We start from the raw sequence: 24533 nt of genomic DNA, 5'->3' as shown, positions 1-24533 counted from the left end.
CTTCACTAATTAGTAGAAGAATTGCGAAAGGAAGCCGCGATGGCGTCTTGAAGGAACGAGAATGACTAGATGATGATTCTAACACTGATACCCTTGAGTATGAGTCCACTGCGTTAATCCTTGCTCCACGAATCTCGGTCTTCCCCAAGTCACTAGAAAAAAATATAGATTTTTAACGTTTCCTCCACGGCGAGATCACAAGCGCGGGGTTGGAATGTACTACGCCAGCGTTTATTTTGTTCGATTTGATGGCACCACCAGTAGATTCCAAATCCCCTAAGAACAGACGTACCAAGTTTAACAGGAGTGCACACCTATAGCTATAAACGATGACACAAAATTTCAGTGTCTATAGGAAGTACATTGACATCTCACAACGAAAAGTAGAATAATGAGACGTAAAAAATCCCTTTAAGAAAGACACTCCTAATTAGTCACTGTCTGCTCAGAATGCAACCCAACTGCATCACTACACTGCTATGCAAAACTTAAGGACGAGGTATATAAAGTAACATGAAAGATTAACAACTCAATGGACATTAATGAAAGTGAAGTCTCCCAGTCGTGCACAGAAAGATGGACGTCATGTGGTATGAGGTCAGCGTGACTGTAGTACCAGATGTGGCTGACGCCGCAGCACGAGGCAGTTCAAGGAACGGGAAAGGACAGTGTGTGTCAATCAGCGAGGAGTAACGGTACCCTATGGTGGTGTCCTTCATTACAACATGGCCCAAAGACAACATGTGGATGTATTTACAGGGGGAAGAATCATAGGGAAACTGGAGTGTCGTCCAAGAGTTTGATATTGCTCACAACAGTGTTTCACGTCTGTGGGAAAGGTTCCGAACCACAGGCACTGCTGCTTGAACGAGAGGAGATACGGCAGTATATGACCGCTACTTGGCGCAGCAGGCAAGAAGGAACTCACGTTATACATCAAGTGCAATTGCAACCACATTTAACAGGACTGTAAGGCACGCAATCTCACGCTCCGCGGTGGCACGGGGACTGTGTGAGGGTGCTCTCTTTGCCAAGCGACTAGTACATTGTGTTCCGTAGCCACGCGCGTATCGGCGGCAACGTTTGCGATGGTGCCAAGAGTATAGGCACTGGAACAACGAGAAGTGGTGTCGCGTGCTCTTCTTCTTGGATGAGAGCAGATTCAGTTCGAGATGTGATTCTGAACGCACCCTCATATGTCGAGAGATGGAAACATGTAATGCGCCCAGGAATCCAGGTGTTATGGTGCGGAGAGGCATAATGTTACATAGAGTGCAGGTTAATTTAACAAGATATCTATGGATACATCACAAGAAGTTCGCCAGAGCATTCAATAAAGTGCTGGAAAGATAGAAATAATTTGTATCTATGCTACTCTGCTGCCGAACGTCTAATGAAATATGGTTCGGTTGCATAAATAACAATCGATTTACATGATTGGAAGATGTCATGTAGATTCTATGTCTGAGATGTGTGCTATCTGTTGTATTAGATGCAGTATAATAAAGTTTTAAACAGCCTTAGATTGTCGGGATTTACACTACTGGCCATTAAAATTGCTACACCACGAAGATGACGTGCTACTGACGCGGAATTTAACCGACAGGAAGAAAATGCTGTGATATGCAAATGATTAGCTTTTCAGAACATTCACACAAGTTTGGCGCCGGTGGCGACACCTACAACGTGCTGACAGGAGGAAAGTTTCCAACCGATTTCTCATACAAAAACAGCAGTTGGCCGGCGTCGCCTGGTGAAACGTTGTTGTGATGCCTGGTGTAAGGAGGACAAATGCGTACCATCACGTTTCCGACTTTGATAAAGGTCGGATTGTAGCCTATCGCGATTGCGTTTTATCGTATCGCGACATTGCTGCTCGGGTTGGTCGAGATGCAATGACTGTTAGCAGAATATGGAATCGGTGGGTTCAGGAGGGTAATACGGAACGCCGTGCTGGATCCCAACGGCCTCGTATCACTAGCAGTCGAGATAACAGGCATCTTATCCGCGTGGCTGTAACGGATCGTGCAGCCACGTTTCGATCCCTGGGTCAACAGATGGGGACGTTTGCAAGACAACAACCATCTGCACGAATAGTTCGACGACGTTTGTAGCAGCATGGACTATCAGCTCGGAGACCATGGCTGCGGTTACCCTTGACGCTGCATCACAGACAGGAGCGCCTGCGATGGTGTGCTCAACGACGAACCTGGGTGCACGAATTGCAAAACGTTATTTTTTCGGACGAATCCAGGTTCTGTTTACAGCATCGTGATGGTCGCATCCGTGTTTGGCGACATCGCGGTGAACGGACATTGGAAGCGTGTATTCGTCATCGCTATACTGGCGTATCACTCGCGTGATGGTATGGGGTGCCATTGGTTACACGTCTCGGTCACCTCTTGTTCGCATTGACGGCATTTTGAACAGTGGACGTTACATTTCAGATGTGTTACGACCCGTGCCTTCATTCGATCCCTGCGAAACCCTACATTTCAGCAGGATAATGCACGACCGCATGTTGCAGGTCCTGTATGGGCCTTTCTGGATACAGAAAATGTTCGACTGCTGCCCTGGCCAGCGCATTCTCCAGATCTCTCACCAATTGAAAAAGTCTGGTCAATGGTGGCCGAGCAACTGGCGCGTCACAATACGCCAGTCACTACTATTTATGAACTATGGTATTATGTTGCAGCTGCATTGGCAGCTGTACCTGTACACGCTTGGGTGGATTAGACGAACGTGTTTTTAACTGACGTGAGTCAACGCAGGAACAGAATCTTTCTGTTAGTTTAAAGAGAGTGGCTTGCTTAGTTCTGCTTCAGCTGTTATAAAGCAGACGTTCCATTGTAGACAAGCCCTTGCGAAATATCTCGTGCAATGATATGAATAATTCCTTCCCGAACTGCTGTCAGGTTCGATGTTGTTCTCCATGACTAATGATTTCACCGCCTCGGATTATCACGCTCTGAATGGCTCAAGAAGAAAGAAATGTAAAAAGCAAGTATCTCTAATTACTAAGAGGGTACTTGTGCGTGGTTTACCTGCGGATGCTGCTGGTAGTCATCCTGGTAGGTGGTAGGCGTGGCGTAGAGCTGCGGGTAGCGCTGCTGGTCGTAGCCGGCGGCTGCGGCGGCTGCAGCGGCTGCGGCAGCGGCGGCCGCTGCGGGATCGTAGGGGGAGCCCTGGCCGATGTACTGCGCCGGCACCGGTCCCGGCCCGCCGCCCGGCCGCCCCGCGTACCGCCCGTACAGCTCCTCGGCGGACGCCACCGGAGGCGGCGGCGGAGGCAGCGGTTCGTAGCCGATGCCGTAGCCCATGGGCGGCGGGCCCGGCTGCTGCGGGGGCGGCGGCTCCATGCTCGACACTGACGACGAGTTGGAGTCGTGGCTGAGGTAGGGCTCCGAGTTACTCCCGGCACCCGCCTCGACTTTCAGGGTCACCGAACAGCAACTGGCAGCCGACACTACTTCAGACTTTGGTATGAGGCGACCGCCAGCAGCGATGGCCGACTCAGGTGATTTGGGCTTCTTGTAGAATTGCTGCTGCTGCTGCTGCTGCTGTGGCGGCGGCGGTGGCTGCTGCTGCTGCTGTTGTTGTTGTTGCTGCTGCTGCTGTTGCTGGGTGTCACTGCTTCCGTAGCAAGATTTGTTTGGAGCCCCCTCTGTTTTCGGACCAGGATTCCCAGTAACGCTGCCACCAGTCCCACAGTTGAAGCCGAATTCTGGTGGGCACGTGGTGCCGCCAACTGAAACCCCATGCAACATCATCTGTTGTTCTTGAAATGTATTATCAGACTATTTCTGTATGTTACTGTTCCCTTGTAAGAAATTACTAATGCAGTCGCTGTTTTACATCCACCTTTTCAAAGACTTTATCTTTTCTCTTAAGTAATTTCGCGTTTTTGTTAAGTTTCACATCAGTATCGCCAATGTGTATGAAGAAGTGTGTTTATGGATAACACGGTGCTATTATCAAATAAGGCAACGGCCTTGCCGCAGTGGATACACCGGTTCCCGTGAGATCACCGAAGTTAAGCGCTGTCGGGCGTCGTTGGCACTTGGATGGGTGACCATCCGGGCCGCCATCCGCTGTTGCCCTTTTTCAGGGTGCACACAGCCTCGCGATGCCAGTTGAGTAGCTACTCGACCGAATAGTAGCGGCTTCGGTCAAAAATACCATCTTACGACCGGGAGAACGGTGTGCTGACCCCACGCCCATTCGCATCCTGCACCGAGGATGACACGGCGGTCGGATGGTCCCGGTAGGCCGCTCGTGGCGCGAAGACAGAGTGCTTTTGTTTACTGTAAAATAAACTTAACGCGCCCGTTAAGTCTTTTGAACGTCAAAAGACCGCATTAATTAGAGGCGGTTTTGCCGTCAGGCATCGACACTGACACACCCATGAACTGCGTTTTTTAAGGAAAAATTCAATGATCAAGTCGTAAAAAAAAAACACTGCGCTGCTATTTGCGATCATTCGAAATAGTTCAGACTTAAGCGATCTACTAAACTGGATGTTCTTATAAACGCAACTGAACGGTCTGCTATATTGTCTAAATACAGTCCTCTTGAAAAGATGGTGCTTCACTTGAACGCAATAAAGATACATATTTCCGTGTATTACCTGCTAGCATACATCAGTAGCACATCTAAAAGATCTACTCTATTTCTATAGGCACAGATCCACATCTAGAAGAGTATGGATTACAAAATTTGAATTTTATGACTTTTGTGAAGACACTCGGAACTGGGCGCCGTGCCTTCTTGTTTTCAGTAACGAGCCAATTTTAGGTTTACTGTCATCACAGTTTATGAAAACTTTGGTTCAGCCGGTGAAAACCTATACCCGTTGAAAGTAGACGATGGTTTCCTTAAGATTTTCGCTCAGCACGTGAAAACACAGGCCAGCGTTGTATTTACTTGTTGAAACTATATATGCCACATAACCGACGTTATGGTTGACCACTAGCTATGAAATGGTCGAAGAGAGACAGTTAACATGGTGATATTTCATTAAGCCTTTTTGCTGCCTTTTTTGGAGCAGATCCTACACCCTTAAGCATCCAGATAAAGCCTGCGCCTCCCAGCGGATTATGGGGCGTGTTGGAGCCATTATTAAGTCACGTACTAACTACACTGAAGCACAGTCCATATAGGAGCGTTTAGTTTTTCACGACTGGCCAATCTTCCTAATAAAGAAACAATAGCATGTGCGCAGGACACCATTCTGGAGCTATGTGAGACTATGCTTAACCATATCTCTTCTTTAATTGGCAAAAAAAGGGGTTCCTGCTTTGTACCGAACAATCAATAATTTTATGACTGGAAGACAGTCCAGTTTTCCCTTCTTGTGTGGCGCGTCTGCGCCTGGTTGTTTAATAAGATCTGGGTTTCGGACGATGATGTAACAATTCTCGCTTTTGCTTGTGTTTTTTCCTTGTCCCGTGTCGCTAATAAATGTTCTTCTTCTCCATCTTAATACTGGCTGTCGATTTAATACTTCCCACTCGTGTTTGCTCACTTACTGAAAATCACGAGAGAAATTTGTGCGTTTATTCTGTCTCAATGAGCTTTTGATTTAACAATTAAAATTAATCCAAAGGGGAACAAAAATCCTTAAAATCGAACACTTCTCTGTACTAACGTATGTACAGGAATGGCAGCGCCCACCTGACCTGGGAAAAAAGAGATACAGTTGAGATGCATTGTATCAAGAGCCTCGCGCTACGCTGCCGGCAAATAAAATGGAACTGCGTCCGAGCCGGATAGACGTTTTCTTGTCCGCGTTTGTAGCTTGCTCTTCGCAGTCAACGCCGGAAAATGTTATCAAATGCACATTCTCTTTCCAGTTATGGAGTAACTGCAGTTATAGAGCAAAAGAATTTGATAACCATGTATTCAAATAATTTTAGCATTATAAGCCTTCGTGAGTTCTGGTGAAACAACGTTATCGAACCGTAAAATACAGGGTTTCTCAAACTTTCTGAGTTGAACTGAAACAGGTGGTAGTAGGTTCCCAACTGATTATATCTGATATGGAATCAAAGATCGGAGATGCGTATTTACTGTGTTTTGGACATCCACAGCGTACACCTTATAACAATAACGTAGCTCTTAGCAGTTGTTCAAAGCGACGACCTCCAATCTCAATACACGTATTGCAACGGAGCATGCAGTTCAGCCGCGCTCAAGCGAAGATCAAGGATGACTGTTGTATAACGGAACGGGCGGCGGGTGAAACATAGCGTACACTCCTGACCACCAAAGGACGTACTGTACGCAACTTCGCTCATAGCACATGTGTGCATGCATCCCACCGGCGCATTAACCTGTGCCGCACGCACTCCACTGTCCCTGGTGTAAGTTCTCCATTGCGTCAGACAGCTTGTGATGTGTCCATGGTGAAGGGTGTTACTGTGTACTGCGTAGTCAAAGGTGGAATGTTAGTCGTCACAGGAGTTGGCAGACATGCATTTAACGTAATGTGCGGCAGGACGTAGTGCCCGTAAAGCAGAGCGAATGTAGAATGTACAGAGGACGTTTTCCCCACACAAGCGTCACCTTCATTGGAAGAAGTTTATCCCCGTGGTTACCATCTTACGAGAGACGGGGTCGTTCACGCAACAGAGAGCCAGCCAAGGTTCCTGCCAAAGGTATGCCCGAACATCAGACTTTAAGGAGATGGTGTTGGATCATTTGGCCAACCACCCAGCAATAACCACACATCAACTTGACCGTGAAACGTACTCTTCGAGGGATACAGTGTGGAGAGTACTGGTAGATCAGATATTACACCGCTATCATGAAGAACGTGTGCAAGCACTGGGACAAACTTGTTTTGAGCCTCGCGTTCACTGCTGTCAACGGATTATCCACCGCAGTGCTGTAGTACTGAACTTCGTACAGTTTGTATTGTTTACGGATGAGGCCTCGTTCATCCGTGATATTGTTTTCAACAGCCGCAGCAGCCCTGTCTGAAGTGAGGACGTCTCCACGCCACCCACGTCGGTGGCCACCAGCAACGCCTCTCTGTCAACGTACGGGCGGGTATTAACCAAGATCACCTAACAGCACCTTATTTGCTGCTTCCTCATTTAACTGGCCGCCGTTACGTGGTGTTCCTGCGGGATTTGCTGACACAGTTCTTGGAAACTGTACCACTTGTTGTCCGCAGAGGGATGTGGGTTCAACGGTGCACCAGCCCACTTCGATGTTAATGCCCGAGAGCACCTGAACAACACGTATCCTCTTGTTGTATTGGAAGGAGAAGTACTATTGCCGGATCTCACACCTCTGGACTTCTTCCTCTGGGGCAACGTTGAGATCCCGCTATATGAAACTCGTGTAGAAACGGATGAAGCCCTGTTTACTAGGGTTCATCTGCCTGTCTCTTGGTACAACAGACGCCAGAATCTTTGAGACTGCGCAGTTGCCATGCATATGGTGAGACTTGCGGTCGTGAATTTGAACAGTTACTATGAGCTACGTTAGCCGGCCGAGGTGGCCGAGCGGTTCTAGGCGCTACAGTCTGGAACCGCGCGACCGCTACGGTTGCAGGTTCGAATCCTGCCTCGGGCATGGATGTGTGTGATGTCTTTAGGTTAGTTAGGTTTAAGTAGTTCTAAGTTCTAGAGGACTGATGACCTCAGAAGTTAAATCCCATAGTGCTCAGAGCCATTTTATGAGCTACGTTATCGTTATGCGCTGTACGCCGTGTATGTCCGAAACACAATAAATATGTGTTTCCGACCATTGGTTCCATATCACAATGTAGTTGGTTGTGGGCCTACTATCACCTGTTTCAGTTTGACCTAAAAGGTTTGAGACGCCCTGTATAAGATAACAGTCGAGACTTCCTTTATTTCGGAGGAAATCTAAATGCCTTAACGCTGTTTAGTAGGAAGAGATATACGATACCACAAGAAGATGTAATGGATAACAGTTTTAAGGGCAACAGTTAATGGCACTATATTAAAAACTATACGGTACTAATTATTATACACATACTGTGATAAAATAGCTCAGTATTGTTTAGTACAACGAAGCCATGTATTTAACTGGTACAACGAAATACACATACATATGATGCCAGTTGAATTGCTGCAACTCTATAAGATTATAAGCCATCTGTATGAAATATGTTTTTATCTGATTGTCTCTTGTTATGTAACTGTTCAAAAATCATATCTTGAGCATCATGTATTGTTTTTTCACCTTCCCGCAATGTTGTAACGACTTTCTCTCATTGTCACTTCTCGCCATCTGCACGTGTGTAGTTGTAGTGTCCGCGTAATTTTTCTGAGAACTTAAACATTTTCAGTAAATATCTACTCACAGAAAAATGTAGAACAACGTTATAGAGGTAGAGTTGACGAAAGTGGTCAGTGACTAATCATAATCATCGGCTAGAAATGACAACACGAAAAAGGATCTTCGATGAGTGAATAGATGAAGAACATGGGCCGTATGTTTATGTTTTTACGTTTGATCCTGTTTTCCTTCTGTTGTCCTTGTGCAGTAGTTGAGGGTCCCGTATTTTTCTTTCCGCCTATTACATTATTTGACCAATCCATTATACACGAGTATTTCGAATTATGTGAACTTTTTTTAGATTGTGAAAACATGCTATGCTTTGTTTCCGTGAGCTCGTAGGTCTCTTCAGGAAAGTGACATGCTGTTTCTCAGGTACTGAAGTGGGAGGTTATTTATATACAGCAAGGGCAGGATAAGACCCAATATCAAATCCTTAGTCCTTAATTAGGAAGCGGTTCAGCATGAAAACTACTCGGCCTGTCTAATACGACTCTCGGCCTCCTATTAGCGCGAATCATAAAAATCCACTAAGTGAAATTTTATCATTCCAATATTTTATTACATTTTTAAATGAACACACCGACATTTGACTGTATTATTGTTTATTTAACTACGACCCAGGTTTCGGCCTTTTATGCCATTTTCAAGTGACTGAATGCAATATATATTAATGACATAAACTCAATCACTTGAAAATTGCATAAAAGGCCGAAACCAGTGTCGTGATTAAATAAACAATAATACAATCAAATGGGGGTACGTTAATTTAAAAATTATTGTATGACTGTTGCTCAGCAATATCAAAAACTATTTTATTGCATGTTGGGTGAAATGATAGATGATGTTTTAGGCGCAAGATTCCTTTTGCCATTCAGAAGGTGATTAATCAAAATCCCATATACAAAGATATGCTCAGTCGTTTTTAGATAAATGAACTTTCCAAAACTTTTCAGAACGTCAGTAGTAAAACAGCCCAATAGCTATTTATATTTATGTAATTGTTCTTAAAAACGATCTAAAAATGGCATCCATAGTCTTTCAGGAGAGATGCCTTGCGAAAGTAGTGCATTAAATATACGACCAAGAACAGATGTTTAACAATTTTCTTAAAATATAATCAACACTATGAACATTTTTACTTTTGAGACAGTTTAATTATTTTATGATTCATCAAGGAGAATTTGGTGCACCATGAAAGCGACTGAAGGCTTGTGGTCCTGCTTGTCGCATATATTTCAGTTCTTTCAAGATGATTGTACCGAATTCCTGTTCTGTGTTTGTGAAACTATTGTTAAAAAAACTAGTTATTTTTGTCCTATCATTTTCTTTAATGATCACATGATGTAGTTTCTGTAATGATCCTAATTGTCCTTATGATTGTTCATGTAATTTTTTGTCGAAATCGATCTTTTTCATTATTCGACAACTCTTGTCGATAAAGATTTTCTACAACATGAAAGCACTTGCACGTATGTGGTTATTGTTACCATTTTTTATAGTCATTATTCCTGATAGATATTTTAATGACACTTGTGATCTAAGATTTTTTGATACATCAGTTGTGTTTTATTTCTTAGTTTTCATTCCAAAACAGATATTAAGTGTGGAAATATGTTTGTGTTAACAACTGAGCTTAATTTTAAGTTTACAGCGCATGTCTTACGATCTTCATTCCTACTAATTCCCTGCAGGTTCGTTTTAAAGCTGGCTTTTGAAGTACATTAGTTCTTCTGACATCTTGGGTTGTCGGGTATTCTGCCGGATATCAGCGTCGTACTTTCACGTCCGTGGACGGAAAACGGAGCAGCAACGCTCCAGCAGGTCGCAGGGAATGGGCGCGGACCACAGAGGAAGCGCCTGCAGCCGTTGGTGGAGGGGGAAGGCCATAGGCATAAATACTGGACCAGGTCCACTCGAGGAGCAGTCTCAGGTCGCACCTGATGAAGGTTACGAGCTACGTGACCGAAATATCGTGCAAGTACGACGCTGATATCCGGCAGAACACCCGAAAACCCAAGACGTCATTAGATCGCCGGGAAAGCCTGAAGAGTTACATTAGTTCTTCTGTTTCCCTAATTTTTATTCAGACTCCTGCAACATGTTAATATTTGCAGCATCACAAGTTTTTATTCGTTTTTGTGTGGCATGAAACAGAGCATTGTGTCATCTGAAAATTTCCCACAAGGGATCTGTAAAGTTTAACAATTGTAGGTGTACTGTTGCACAGTGTCACTTGATTTTCGTGGTTCCATTTGTTCATTTCTATAGAAACAACTTTTACCTTTAGTTTTAGAGTTCTCGTTATGTTTCACATACATGATCATTAATGTTTCTGCGGAGCACTCTACGCGTTGCTCTGCCGCGGTTACTGAAACAAATAAGAGTGAAGTTGCCTATATTCTCGGGCTCCTCTAACCAGTAGTAAACTTCATTTTCTTTGGTATTATCGGATTATGGAAACTTACTTTCTCCTACACACTACAGCCTCAAATATTTTCAGTCAATTACTGTACTGTACGGGCAATGCGTGTGCACCCAGCACAGAAGAAGAAGGTCAATGTCCGGTTAGCCTTAACTATATGAAGATGGTATCTGTTCCTTCGGACATGCAGTCACACTATCCTCTGTGCTCTCGGTGGCTCAGATGGATAGAGCGTCTGCCATGTAAGCAGGAGATCCTGGGTTCGAGTCCTGGTCGGCGCACATATTTTCAACTCTCCCCGTTGAGGTATATCAACGCCTGTCGACAGCTTAAGGTGGGGTGAGTGAACTGCTGTAGCCTGTTGTCGGGTTGTGTACTACTGAGGGCAATGGCGGGACGAAGCTTCTCCGTCGTTTCTAGGTCCCCAGTTCAATACATACATGCTTCTACATACATACATGATATCTCGTCCTCGGTGAACTGCGTGATACGCCAAATCTTATTAGAATTCGACCAATGGCCAATGGGTTCCGATAATGGGAACGACTCGTAGATTGAAGACTAACCCAGAAGGTTGGTATAGATGATTTTCAGTACGGAACACGTGAAGCTCCCTGCACTGAAAGCCAAGTGCCAGCGTCCGTGGATCCATGAATTTGTTACGTAATAATGTTGAATACTGTAACTTTTGTGCTCTGAAGGTAACCTTCATGCTCTGGTTTCCTTACAACTTGTGAGTTTTCTTCCTAAGACATCTGCTTCTAATTATGACGAACCACTGGGACATCTTGTTGGAGCTTCCCCCACGGACAGTCATTGACATTTTTTCTATTGATTTTGAGACATCATCGATATGACCTGCTTGTTATTCCAAAACTTATTTAACTCTTGGCAGGCAAACTATACAAATTAATTTTTAATATGACTTCATAATGCAGTATTTTATCTCTCGGACGCTGTATTTGGCCCGTTCAAAAACGCCATTGACTTTTCGATGTTTGTGGTGGCTTATGTACCAGCCTTATTCACTCTCCGGTTTCAGCTTTGCATGCTGAAGTGGACTTTATTCTTCAATAAATAATTAATTTCCAGCTGATGTGGCAAGCACCGATCTTTGCCAGTCATCCACTCGAATACTAGTCGTTTGAAGTATCGATCGTGGAGCAGCTGGCGTCCCGGATTGCACGACACCCTTCCCCGGCTGCTGCACGTCATCTGCTGGGGAAAGCAGTACAGCTCATGCCTTCTCCCCCCCCCCCCCCTCCGCGTTCCCAGCACCCCAAACGCCCCTCCCCATCCGGCTGGTCTGCCCTAGAGAGGCTCGGTCAGGGGAAGGCGGGGACTGCGTTCCTCGGAAAGAACAACACTCCCTTTGCTTTCTTTCTGTCGTTATCTGTCAGTGTAAATTGTTAGAATATGTGGTGAAGCTGGAGAGTGTTTCAACTATGATGGAAAAACTCGATTTTGTTTTAATTTGTGTATACAGATGTGTGGAAGATGATAATATTTTCAGGAGCCACCTTTATTTAGGCTTTTATTTAACGAATGGCCGGTTTCAGGACCATAGGATGCCATTATCAGATAGGAACCTACATACAGTCTGTCTCCTCTATCTTGATCACACAAAATAAATTTTTGCCCTGAAGGAAAATTAAAAAAACTAAAAAAAAATGTGTCAGGCAAATGGTGTTTCTGCCAGGGGGACATTAATCAGCATAAGTGCCTTCCTTGTAACTTCATTCATTTGGAAGATATTAATAGCAGTACGTCGTTTTTAAACAGTGTGGTGTCACCGCCAGACACCACACTTGCTAGGTGGTAGCTTAAATCGGCCGCGGTCCATTTAGTACATGTCGGACCCGCGTGTCGCCACTGTGTGATCGCAGACCGAGCGCCACCACAAGGCAGGTCTCGAGTTACGGAATAGCACTCGCCCCAGTTGTACGACGACATTGCTAGCGACTACACTGACGAAGCCTTTCTCTCATTTGCCGAGAGACAGTTGGAATAGCCTTCAGCTAAGTCCATGACTACGACCTAGCAAGGCGCCATTAACCGTATCTGAAGATAGTCTTATTTGTATTATCAAGAGCGATGTACCACAAGGATCGAATAAAGTTAAGTATTCGAGGAGCTGCATACTTTTCTTATTAGAATTCAATACTTATCCTGTTCCAGACTTGACGCCAGTCGGCGTGTGTGTACGCGTGCCTTTCGGCTCCCTTCTCAGTGTGGCGTAGCTAGCTTGTTACGCCACAACAAACAGCACCCTATATTTTCATTCGGCAATCTGCTTTCTCTCCTCAAGAGCTGTGAAAAACACTAAATTGACTGTGACTCTCTTATAACAGCCCACGATGCAGGTACCTGGGCTAACATACCTCGTCCACTTTCTGCAGCTGACAGTAAACAAGTGGAAACACAAGGAAAACGTACAACTGTTATACAGCCTACCGTCTTCAATTGAAGGTTTGTGCAAGTACAAAGTCTGCTAACGAAGAACATATACAAATGCTACTCATGTATGGAGAATGTAAGAAATCAGAATAGTAATTGCAATAACGTTCTCTTATTTACCATGCGGGTAAATGTAGTGAAGTACTGTAGTACTTTTGAAGGATATGAAGCTTACAGTAGTCCTTAAATATAAAATGCAGTATCATTTCATTTCTTTTAATATAGTTCAAGGTAGTCGTAATGCTACTCAAGCAGATAATCTCTACAGAGAGCGATATCCGTTCAAGAACCCACATTCTCGACTAATGTCTCCTCGTCTTATTGGGACGCTTAAGGAAACGGGAAATTTCAAAACTAGTCAACACAATTGTCGTACAAATTGCATGAAGAAAGCCGCCAGAGTTATCTTTCTCGCTTCAGTTGCAGTGAATCCATACGTGAACACACGATAGCTTGAACAGCAGATTAGCATTTCTAAAATCGGTATACATTGCATTCTAACATGTCACCAGTTCCGTCCTCATTATGTGAACTTGCGTCGAGGACTATAACTATTACTCGTCTTTCACAATTGAATTTTTAACATCGTTTTTGGATAAACGAGTTTTAGACACATATCTATGTTTAAGAACAGCAGCGTGGAACCATCAAAAGCTATTTTAATGAATATTTATTTCCTGACAACTGTATTGTGTCAAGCGACCTTCAATGAGTCACGGGTTGACAGTGACTTGAAGATGAAGATGATCGCTTGACCGAAATAGTTGTCTGGAAATAAATATTCATTACAAAAGCTTTTGATGACGCTACGATGTCGTCCTTTAAATACATTTAAGTTCTGCAGCACTATTTACGGGAACATATATCTCCTTTTGTACCTTTGTAGACTACTGATGATATCTAGTAAACTTAGATGAAATACATTTGGGTTAAAGTTATAATAAAAATTCTGTTTCAAAGGAAGTTAAAAGCTATTACAGTAATGTCTACATGGTAAACTGTACCTCGAAGTAGCATCTGTGGGGGAATGGGTTCAAATATTAACATTAAGATGCTCTCTTTGCCTATGCTAGTCTGCCGCTTACAACCTCCGTGCTTCCTCCGTCATGAATTATTTTGCTTCCAGTGTAGGAGAATTCTTCCACTTCGTCTTCGTTTGACGCATAGTTCGGCACTAAAACCTTTTCTGCTCCTCCTTAATACTTTTGTTGTCCTTTGGTTGACTCTCACTTCGTTTTCTGTTCTCATTCGATTGCCCTACAAATCCTGTAAGTCTTCCTCAATTTCACAACGAGTAGCAGTGCCATCAGAGAATGGTGATTTGCCATCACTCTGTAATTTAATCCCATATGTTCTATTGCCAAAATCAACGTTGTGCAGCAGTCATCAAGGAAGAAACACATAAAATTAAAACCATACTACAATATAGGAGAGATAAACTTCATCTCGAACTTTCTATAGCAACATAATCGAGGACTCACCTATATTACCTAGTGAGCTAGCACATTGCTCACCCCGGTAGACCAGGATTTCCCAAACTGCGATCCGCGAAACAGTAGTGTACCGTGGGAAGTGAGTAAGTACTCCATGAGAAACTATTTATAACATGGCGTTTTTTTTACATTTTGATGATATTAATCGTTTTTTAAAATTTTATTATGATTTCTGTGTTATTAATTGTGATTTAAAATTCAGATAATCACTGAATAAAACAAGTTTTTCTCATTTTTGAAATTTTATTAACGTTTAAAATAAACAAGATGTTCCAATGAAGTACCACTCGATCGATGGTTGCGGACTTCAAACCTATATTTGGGCATCCACATTTCGGTTTTCCGTGATATCCTTAAATTTTTTAAGGTGACTACTATAATGGATCCTACGAAAAGGACATGGGCGCTTTCCTTCTTCATTCTTGTCTCATCGGACTTATGTCTCTAATGACCTTGCCGTTGATGGGACGATAAACGTAATGTTTCTTTCTTCACCTACAGTGCTATTTGTTCTAATCCTGCTACGTGTTAATGGCGTGACCGTGCCTTATACTAGGTCTCCATTTGGCCGGCTGATCGAATCGTGCAACATCTAGACTGTTGCAGAATTCGTATGCGACAGTGATCCGACGTTGGACTGTATGGGAACATGGAGGTAGGCGCACTCGTCGTTAATGTCCCTTCACATCTGCGCCTGCCATTCGAGGACAAGTAATGGACTCCATGCAGAGTAATGTTTCAGCCCCGCCTTTGGTCGGAATGTAGTAACATCTAGATCCGAGAGATAGCGACCCATACGTAGGCAGCCGCAACAACACAAAAGGCTGCATTTGGAGTGTGGCCGTGACCGGCAAGCATGGATTGCTGATGAGTCGCGGATCTGCACTACCTTGGATGACCATCATCAGCAAGCTCTGCGGCGACCTGGATAGGACTCCCATTCTTCGTGTTTTGTTGAGGCACAGCACTGTTTCTCGTCGCGTGGTGGTATGGGAAGCCATTGTGTATGACGTTAGGCAGTGACTGAGGGGACTCTGACGCACAGTTCGTCACGGATATCCTGCGTCCTATGTGTTACCCCTCATTCGACATTATCGTGCTGCCATTTTCCAGCAGGACAATGACTGTGTCTCTATGAACTGTTTGTTTGATGTTGAGGTACTCCCGTGGCCAACAAGATCCCCAGATCTGTTCCCGACAGAGCATGTATGGGACCAATTAGGACGTCGCCTCTCTCTCAGTGCCAATATCATCCAGGATATTAACGACCAGTTACAACATCTGTGGACCAGATTGCCTCAAAAGAGGATACAGTGTCTTAATGACACGCTACCCAAACGAATCAATGTATGCAAGCAGGCCAGGGGCTGCAACATCACGCTGAAAGTATTGAGAAGTTCCTACTAAATTTGATGCTATTTTGTAATCACTGAAATAACATTACATACCCTCTCCATCTACGAAGTTTCACTTCGCTTCTCCTTCATCTTTTTTGTCAGGCAGTGTATTTATAATTAAGATCACAAAAATATTATAAACATAACATGGATCTCATTGCCATCCTTTTATGTCGTACATTCTACGTTAACTGTTGGCGTCAGCAATCTGCAAGATGAGCCGGATTGGGCAAGGATAGATCAGTCAATTTAACTGTTGGTGATGTCCAACAAGGAACGGTCTTGTTGCTGTTTTTAATAGATTTTTCAAACGTATCTAAGCAAAAAGTGGTGTACTGTAATCTGTTTTAGTGTTTAATTATCGTCTCAAGTATAGAATATTCAAATAACTGAGTACTGCATACGGAAAAATAATGTAGTAAAAGGCGACAGAAAAATTTATAGGCCGTACACGTTGGCTTATTCCATAACCCGTCATGAATATACAATATATGCAAGTGTTACATTGTTGCAATTCTCCGAGTATAAACAGCCCTTCATGGATACTCCTCTAGTGTTGAGAGTGGACAATGTGTGTTGTTCGATTATAATGATGCAAAGTTGAAATTTGAAACTTGGTAATAGTATAAAAAATAAGTGCAGATGTCCAATACTTCTACCGACAGTAGAAACGCCTTCGGTAGCCAAGAACTCGATATTACGCACTAGTTTTGTTATTGATGTTGTCAAGTAAACGTATACAGCAACCACAATGTAAGGGGAATGGCAAGTGAGCTCCAACTATGGAGTTGATTTTTTTATTTGGGAATATTAATAGCGTAGTGGTTCGAGAAAATATCTGTAATTTTGAAAAATAGTATTGCCTTCGAATTTCTGCGAGAGATATAGAAGATGATCGTACGTAAGTAGGGGAATGAGTAGATAACACGTTGAATTGGAACCCATGAACGGATACCTACTGTTTCCGTGCTTCAAACATTGGAAAACATCTTGGTAACGCTAACACTTTTACACGTAATTGATTAGGCGTGACCCAGTACATCATTTGTTTTACAGCTCCACTCATTAATAGCCAAGAAATTGCTCGTGTCCTCGTTGACGGGATCTCTCCAATGTGATGCAGTAGGGCCCCTTCCAATCCGGGTGTGCCGCGTCTCCTTGGAGCGCCACAGTCACGCCTGCTGACATTGGAGGTACCCTGTACCCTGTCTCGAAGCCGATGCGTAATTGTGGCGAAAATGGTATGCAGTGGAGTCGGACGTTACAGAGAACGATCTTGATAATGGCGACTAACAGCTCTTTCATTACCGTGAGCTTCGCCATTCAGAAGGATCATATCGGTGTATTCTGCAAACGTGTACTCAACCATGTTGCTCTAACACTCACAGACGCGCGAATGAGACTCAAACCAGGCCGGAGAGGAAGAATAGGCGTCAAATGACATTAGCCGATCCGACGTAACCACCCCCCCCCCCTCTTCCCCACCATGACTACCCCGTTGCGTACCTCTAGAGCAAACATGTTTTCAAACGGCTGTAGCACGGAAACGGTACATTTCCGGACAGGGGCTTCTGCTCAGAATATTATGTACTCACTCCCCTCTAAAAGTCCTAGAAGTCAGTAAAGGGTATTTTCTAACATCCTATATCCCCATCCTGAAGAAGCTGTGGCTGCAGCACGGGCTAAACAAGAAAGATAGATGAGGTGTGTGCCATATATGGGACGAAAGGTTGACAATATTGGACCTGAAATTCATATTACTGAGAATGGTTACGTTAAGGGAGGAGCCACACTTCTAGTGAGAGTACTTGGTGATGCTTTGTGAAAAAAAAATACACAAGATATGATTGTCGCTGTGATAACTGCGTTATCAAGGATGTTGAAAAATAAAATTATTTCTTTATATTTTAGTCATAGAATAAGGAGTTACTGTTTAAAGACGAGAGTGCATCGGGCGCATTTCAAAAAATCCTAGTCTGATGGTGGAAGAAGGGTGGCTGTTTTGCTGTCAGTAAGGAAGTTGATGAAACGTATAATACTGCTTGAATCTAGGCATACAGTCATTCCATTCATACATACGATGGACATTCATCAGTTCGTTATTTTATCAGATCAATGGTTAAGCATAGTGGTGGGGATTTTCGTAAGTCACAGTTGCTCAGGACCCATGTCAGAGCCTAGATATTGCGTCACGTAATTTTACATTGTCACCATAATTAATAACCCAGAAGGAAGAATTCTTGAGGCTGAAAATATTCGGTAGGCTTGGGACTACGTCTGTGTATACTTGTTAGAGGTCACAACGAGTGTCAAATGTTGTATAGAGTATAGTGCAAACTACTCTGAAAACGTAAGAATGTTAGACTAGCAAGTCAAACTACAATTTCTCACTTTGCTTGCTGCAGCAGCATATTTTTGTGGTTCACTGGCAGATCTGTAGCAAAGAGTAAACTGGACATTCACTGCTTGCTTGTTCCCCAGCTACGCGATTATAAATACTCATGTTGGCACCCAATAGTTGTGTTCTCGATATCAATGAACCTAAAACGGAAGATATTTTATTGTATGTGATAACATAATAAACGAAGCACATAGCATTAATTTTGCAAGTAAACGGTACAGCTTTTCCCCTGAGGTATGTACTTCTAGTCACTCCATATTCGCAAATACTCTATCTAATCTTGTGTCTGTGCATTAAGAAAGTCTTCTCACGTTTTCCAGATATAGGGGATAAGCTAACCATATCCTGTTATCTGAACGTTCGGGCAGTGAAACTACACAACACTGACAACAAGCCGTCGCTGATACGTGACGTGACCATCACCGGCATATTAAGGATTTCATTAGCTTATAATATAGATTTTCGGAGCAAAAAGCTAAGCTCTGCTGCTTCTGGGAAGTTAAATTACGCTGCCGCATATTTGTCGCGTCGAAGCAAAAGAATTCTTATTTGATTAGACAAATCCTCGTAGCAATAAAATTTCTCATTTAATGGAGTTCAAACTGTTTGATGCACGCTAAGCGGAGAATTTATAGCCGAAGAAGGATCAGTTTCTGTCGACAGAATCGAACATTATATGCGAAAACTTTATTTGTTAGAGTTGTTTAACAGTTAAATGTGTACTAAATATTTTATTGGTCCCCGTCCGATCGTACGGTTCTTTGATGCAGGCACTCTGCGTAATGCAGATTATTAAATGACGGGCCGGCGTTCCAGTGTATTATTCCTTGTAGCCCCGTAAAACTCTGCTATTTGTTTATGACCGTTAGGGGAAGATTTAGGATCCATCCGTCCGGCAATAAAACGGCAAATGTTGTTCTTTCGGGCGGTGTTTGCGAGTGCTTAAATCGACAAAGGTATTATGTGAGTGGCCTAGGATACTGATGATGGCACCAGAAGGGTACGGAGCGGGGTGTGGGAAGGATTTTCGTTTGCGCAGCATCTGGGAACCGACACTATTATTTACTACTATTATTAACTACTATTTACACCGAATTTCTCATTAGTGCAGGCAGATAGACTTGTTAAGAGTGAGTGTTCCACATGTACACTCCTGGAAATTGAAATAAGAACACCGTGAATTCATTGTCCCACGAAGGGGAAACTTTATTGACACATTCCTGGGGTCAGATACATCACATGATCACACTGACAGAACCACAGGCACATAGACACAGGCAACAGAGCATGCACAATGTCGGTACTAATACAGTGTATATCCACCTTTCGCAGCAATGCAGGCTGCTATTCTCCCATGGAGACGATCGTAGAGATGCTGGATGTAGTCCTGTGGAACGGCTTGCCATGCCATTTCCACCTGGCGCCTCACATGGACCAGCATTCGTGCTGGACGTGCAGACCGCGTGAGACGACGCTTCATCCAGTCCCAAACATGCTCAATGGGGGACAGATCCGGAGATCTTGCTGGCCAGGGTAGTTGACTTACACCTTCTAGAGCACGTTGGGTGGCACGGCACGTTGGGTGGCACGGGATACATGCGGACGTGCATTGTCCTGTTGGAACAGCAAGTTCCCTTGCCGGTCTAGGAATGGTAGAACGATGGGTTCGATGACGGTTTGGATGTACCGTGCACTATTCAGTGTCCCCTCGACGATCACCAGTGGTGTACGGCCAGTGTAGGAGATCGCTCCCCACACCATGATGCCGGGTGTTGGCCCTGTGTGCCTCGGTCGTATGCAGTCCTGATTGTGGCGCTCACATGCACGGCGCCAAACACGCATACGACCATCATTGGCACCAAGGCAGAAGCGACTCTCATCGCTGAAGACGACACGTCTCCATTCGTCCCTCCATTCACGCCTGTCGCGACACCACTGGAGGCGGGCTGCACGATGTTGGGGCGTGAGCGGAAGACGGCCTAACGGTGTGTGGGACCGTAGCCCAGCTTCATGGAGACGGTTGCAAATGGTCCTCGCCGATACCCCAGGAGCAACAGTGTCCCTAATTTGCTGGGAAGTGGCGGTGCGGTCCCCTACGGCACTGCGTAGGATCCTACGGTCTTGGCGTGCATCCGTGCGTCGCTGCGGTCCGGTCCCAGGTCGACGGGCACGTGCACCTTCCGCCGACCACTGGCGACAACATCGATGTACTGTGGAGACCTCACGCCCCACGTGTTGAGCAATTCGGCGGTACGTCCACACGGCCTCCCGCATGCCCACTATACGCCCTCGCTCAAAGTCCGTCAACTGCACATACGGTTCACGTCCACGCTGTCGCGGCGTGCTACCAGTGTTAAAGACTGCGATGGACCTCCGTATGCCACGGCAAACTGGCTGACACTGACGGCTGCGGTGCACAAATGCTGCGCAGCTAGCGCCATTCGACGGCCAACACCGCGGTTCCTGGTGTGTCCGCTGTGCCGTGCGTGTGATCATTGCTTGTACAGCCCTCTCGCAGTGTCCGGAGCAAGTATGGTGGGTCTGACACACCGGTCTCAATGTGTTCTTTTTTCCATTTCCAGGAGTGTATATTAAGGTGAAAAGAAGATTTAAGGATATACGGTAACTTAAAATTTAACCACTCTCACCTTCGTGCAAAATATTCCGACTTTTATGTCCAATAATTTTTCCTTCATACCTTATTTCATAATAAAGCGATGGAAGACATGCATGACTGTCAGTGAAGATACATGTTACTCTTAATTTTTGACTGGCTCCCGATGAATGGTTAAGACATACAGTATTGTAGGAAAATACTTTGCTGTGGTATGTTTACAATATTTTCAGGGTTGTAGGAAAAGTTTATAACGGCTGTATTATAAAACGAATGAAGTGGTGGAGTGATTGGCACACTCTACTCGCAACCGGATTATGCTAGTTAGATATACCGTGCGGCCACACAAATGTAAGTTTTCCGTGTTTCCTCTCAATCGCGCAATGTAAAAATTAAGATGGTTCCTATGAAAAAGACATGGTCGGTTTCCTTCCCCATTTCCCTAACAATGCGAACTTGTGCCCCGGCTCTAATGTCCATGTCGTCCACAGGCCGCTAAACCCTAGTATTTCTTCTTTCTTCCTTTAAACAGTAAATGAAATGGCACATGAACTATAGGTTCAAAACGTTACAGGTAAGCCAATTAAGTTACCCTACATTACTTGGCTGTATTGAAGCTCTAGTAGATTTAATCATTTTCTCAAGTAATAACTTACTTCGTATTTTAAAAAGTATGACGTAAGAACTTCATTTCTTTTCCGTTAAACCAATACGAAAGACCAGATACACCGTTATTAGCGACTGTAAATGAATTACCATCGACAAATATCTCGTATGTTCGATGTTGGTTTATTGCACGGGTGCCAAAGATGATTAGTTAGAGCTGTCAGCGGTGTACATCACATTCATGGAACGTTGGTTTATCTGACCTGAGTCAATAAGTTTATTGTCGAACACAAGCATCTGAACAAATAGCATTTCGTTTTGGTTATTGCAATACATAATACTCAAGATATGGTTAGAAATATATGTCCTACGCCTTTACACTTATTTTGTGTTCGTAACAATGTTGTTATAGATATAAATCGATGCATTGTTCTACTAAGCGACCACCACAGCATCGATACACCTTTCTAAAAACGTGCTACAAACGTCAGAAATTGGAAGGTTTGCATCAAGTTTAATATAAAACTGCAAGTCACTTTTCACCAAAATACAAAACTTAACCCACAGAGAGAACAACTAAGTAAAACTGGTATTGGCAGTTGTGCGTACTTTAAGCATTAGGGCATTGAATACTTGGCTCTAATAAAAAATAAAAGTTGTTTAGATTGTTTGTAAACAAATGAAACTCGTTTAATTTTCTGCCACCATGTTAAAAGGTCAAGTGTGAACATGTATTTACTATGCGTAAGAGTAACTACGAGTCCGTGAAACGACTCGGTACCTGTTTTTAAAGGTCCACGTAGTTCAAGACCAGTAGATCTGGTGCGAAAAATCAGGCATTATCGTGAATATTTTTTACAACACAGTCGTTCCATGATCAGTAAGAAGTGCATCATGGCGCACAATGGCCAGTTAGGTGGCAGAGATAAACTAGAATTGGACCATAATCCAAAATCCATAAAACAACGGGGAACTGCCCACATCTTCAGCAATAAATCTGCTTGATGTCCACGTTGGGCTGGAGAGTTGCCCTTGATTCATAAGAAACCCTACTAAGTGACTCCAACGTGTAGACAGACGGTCTTATAGAAGAAATCATGGGAGTCGTAGCTGTGATACCCAGAAGCGACAGCGGCGTCACTGGCGATGTGTTTGCAATAGGGCAGAACTCAAAATATGGTACGAGTGATACCGGCACATTGATTATTTGCCCGGTTTATGTCCGTAAGGTTCTCTGAGACGCGTGTAGAAAGGGAAATGTATCTCATAACAAAGCTAAGTGTCAGTTGTTAATCGATTTACACCCACCTTTACGTTTCACATGGTACAGTCTTTGCTGTTTAAGTACCTCATTAGAACGCAGTATATACCAGATAATGAAATGCACCGTTCATGTGTACGTACAGAAATTGTAAAATGTAAACTTTCGCAACCAGAAATGTCAAAATTAATGAAATGTTCCGGGTTATTATGCCTCCGCAGAAGGGGACGAAACGTTCGGTTTTAAGGTGAAATCCGTTCATGCACGACATAATAGCCCCGAACATTTTATTAATTGTATGTACAGAAAGTCCAAAAAAAAAAAATTACGTTTTGCTCATCACGCTGATGTGTCACTGTGTCGTGTACCTTTCGTTGTACATTCTTTCGTGTGTGAAACATTTGTATATCGTGTACTTGAAGATGAAGTGAAATGTCGTGTGGCTAAGGCCCCCCGTCGGGTAGACCGTTCGCCTGGTGCAGGTCTTTCGATTTGACGCCACTTCAGCGACCTGCGCGTCGATGGGGATGAAATGATGATGATTAGGACAACACAACACCCAGTCCCTGACAACACAACACCCAGTTCCTGAGCGGAGAAAATCTCCGACCCAGCCGGGAATCGAACCCGGGACATTAGGATTGACATTCCGTCACGCTGACCACTCAGCTACCGGTGCCGGACTGAAGATGAAGTAAAAGCTAGACTTTTTTGTTATTTAAGGGAAAATATTTTTTCAACATCAGCTGTATGTATTTGAATTTGTTTTTGACCGGTTTAGGTTATTTGTATGTTTCGCGACATTGTTAAATTATAGTTATTTCAGGCACTACACTGGATTATCGTAATATCTGATATGCTGATGTTTCTTCTATGAGAAGCATACATTTTTGATCCAATGGCCTTATAATTTTTCTTTCACTGAAGATGTTTGAAATATATTTATTCTTGACCGATTTCTGTTATTTTGGCCATCATCACTGGAAGAAAAATTATAAACCTGTTGAATCAAAATGCATGTTTCTCATAGAACACACATCAACATACCAGATAAGATTTAAAAGTGTGGTGAAACACACACATAACCTTAACCGCTCAAGAATAAATCTAAATGTGTACAGCTGACGGCAAAAACATGTTTTTTACAAATATCTTACACCTGTCTCCAGTTACTTACAAAACTTATTAATTTTTGTTGTTGTCTGGAAGACGTAATGTACAACCACCCACGGAACTATGCCAGACTGACAGTCCTTACGCGCTAAGCTCTAGTTCCTCTCTCCTTTCTCATAAGCTGTCGCTCGACGCGCTCCGATGGAAAGTAGGTCAAAGCGTACTCTTACTGGATGATTTTTATCGAAAAACTTACACAGTAACAACACCCGATAACTTGACTTTTTATAATGTTTTAGATTACATTAACTGTGATTTTTGTTGAGTAAGTTTGGAATGATGTTGATTACGAAGTTATTAAAACTAATTTCTCAAAGCAACTTTACATAGTTCCTGAATGTGCAGGCAGTAGAAGAGACATGTAATTCGTCTAGACTCTTAATATATAACAGT

At 43.6% G+C, this 24533-nt stretch overlaps 1 protein-coding gene and 1 pseudogene across 1 annotated transcript in view; one reads left to right on the top strand and one right to left on the bottom strand.

Annotated features, from left to right (window-relative positions):
* Positions 1–24533, bottom strand: part of LOC126480242 (trithorax group protein osa-like) — a gene marked incomplete at its 5' end in the record, with an annotated part of 286292 nt that overhangs the window by 192453 nt on the left and 69306 nt on the right. Inside the window, one exon of the mRNA XM_050103963.1 lies at positions 3045–3748. Coding sequence (XP_049959920.1) covers positions 3045–3748 — 704 coding nt within the window. The remainder of the gene's footprint in view (positions 1–3044; positions 3749–24533) is intronic.
* On the top strand, positions 3983–4100 carry LOC126429969 (5S ribosomal RNA; annotated as a pseudogene).

Source organism: Schistocerca serialis, chromosome 1, assembly GCF_023864345.2.
Source record: "Schistocerca serialis cubense isolate TAMUIC-IGC-003099 chromosome 1, iqSchSeri2.2, whole genome shotgun sequence".
Taxonomy (NCBI): Eukaryota; Metazoa; Arthropoda; class Insecta; order Orthoptera; family Acrididae; genus Schistocerca; species Schistocerca serialis.
Note: the sequence above shows the minus strand (reverse complement) of the source record. Positions and strands in the feature narration are given on the sequence as shown.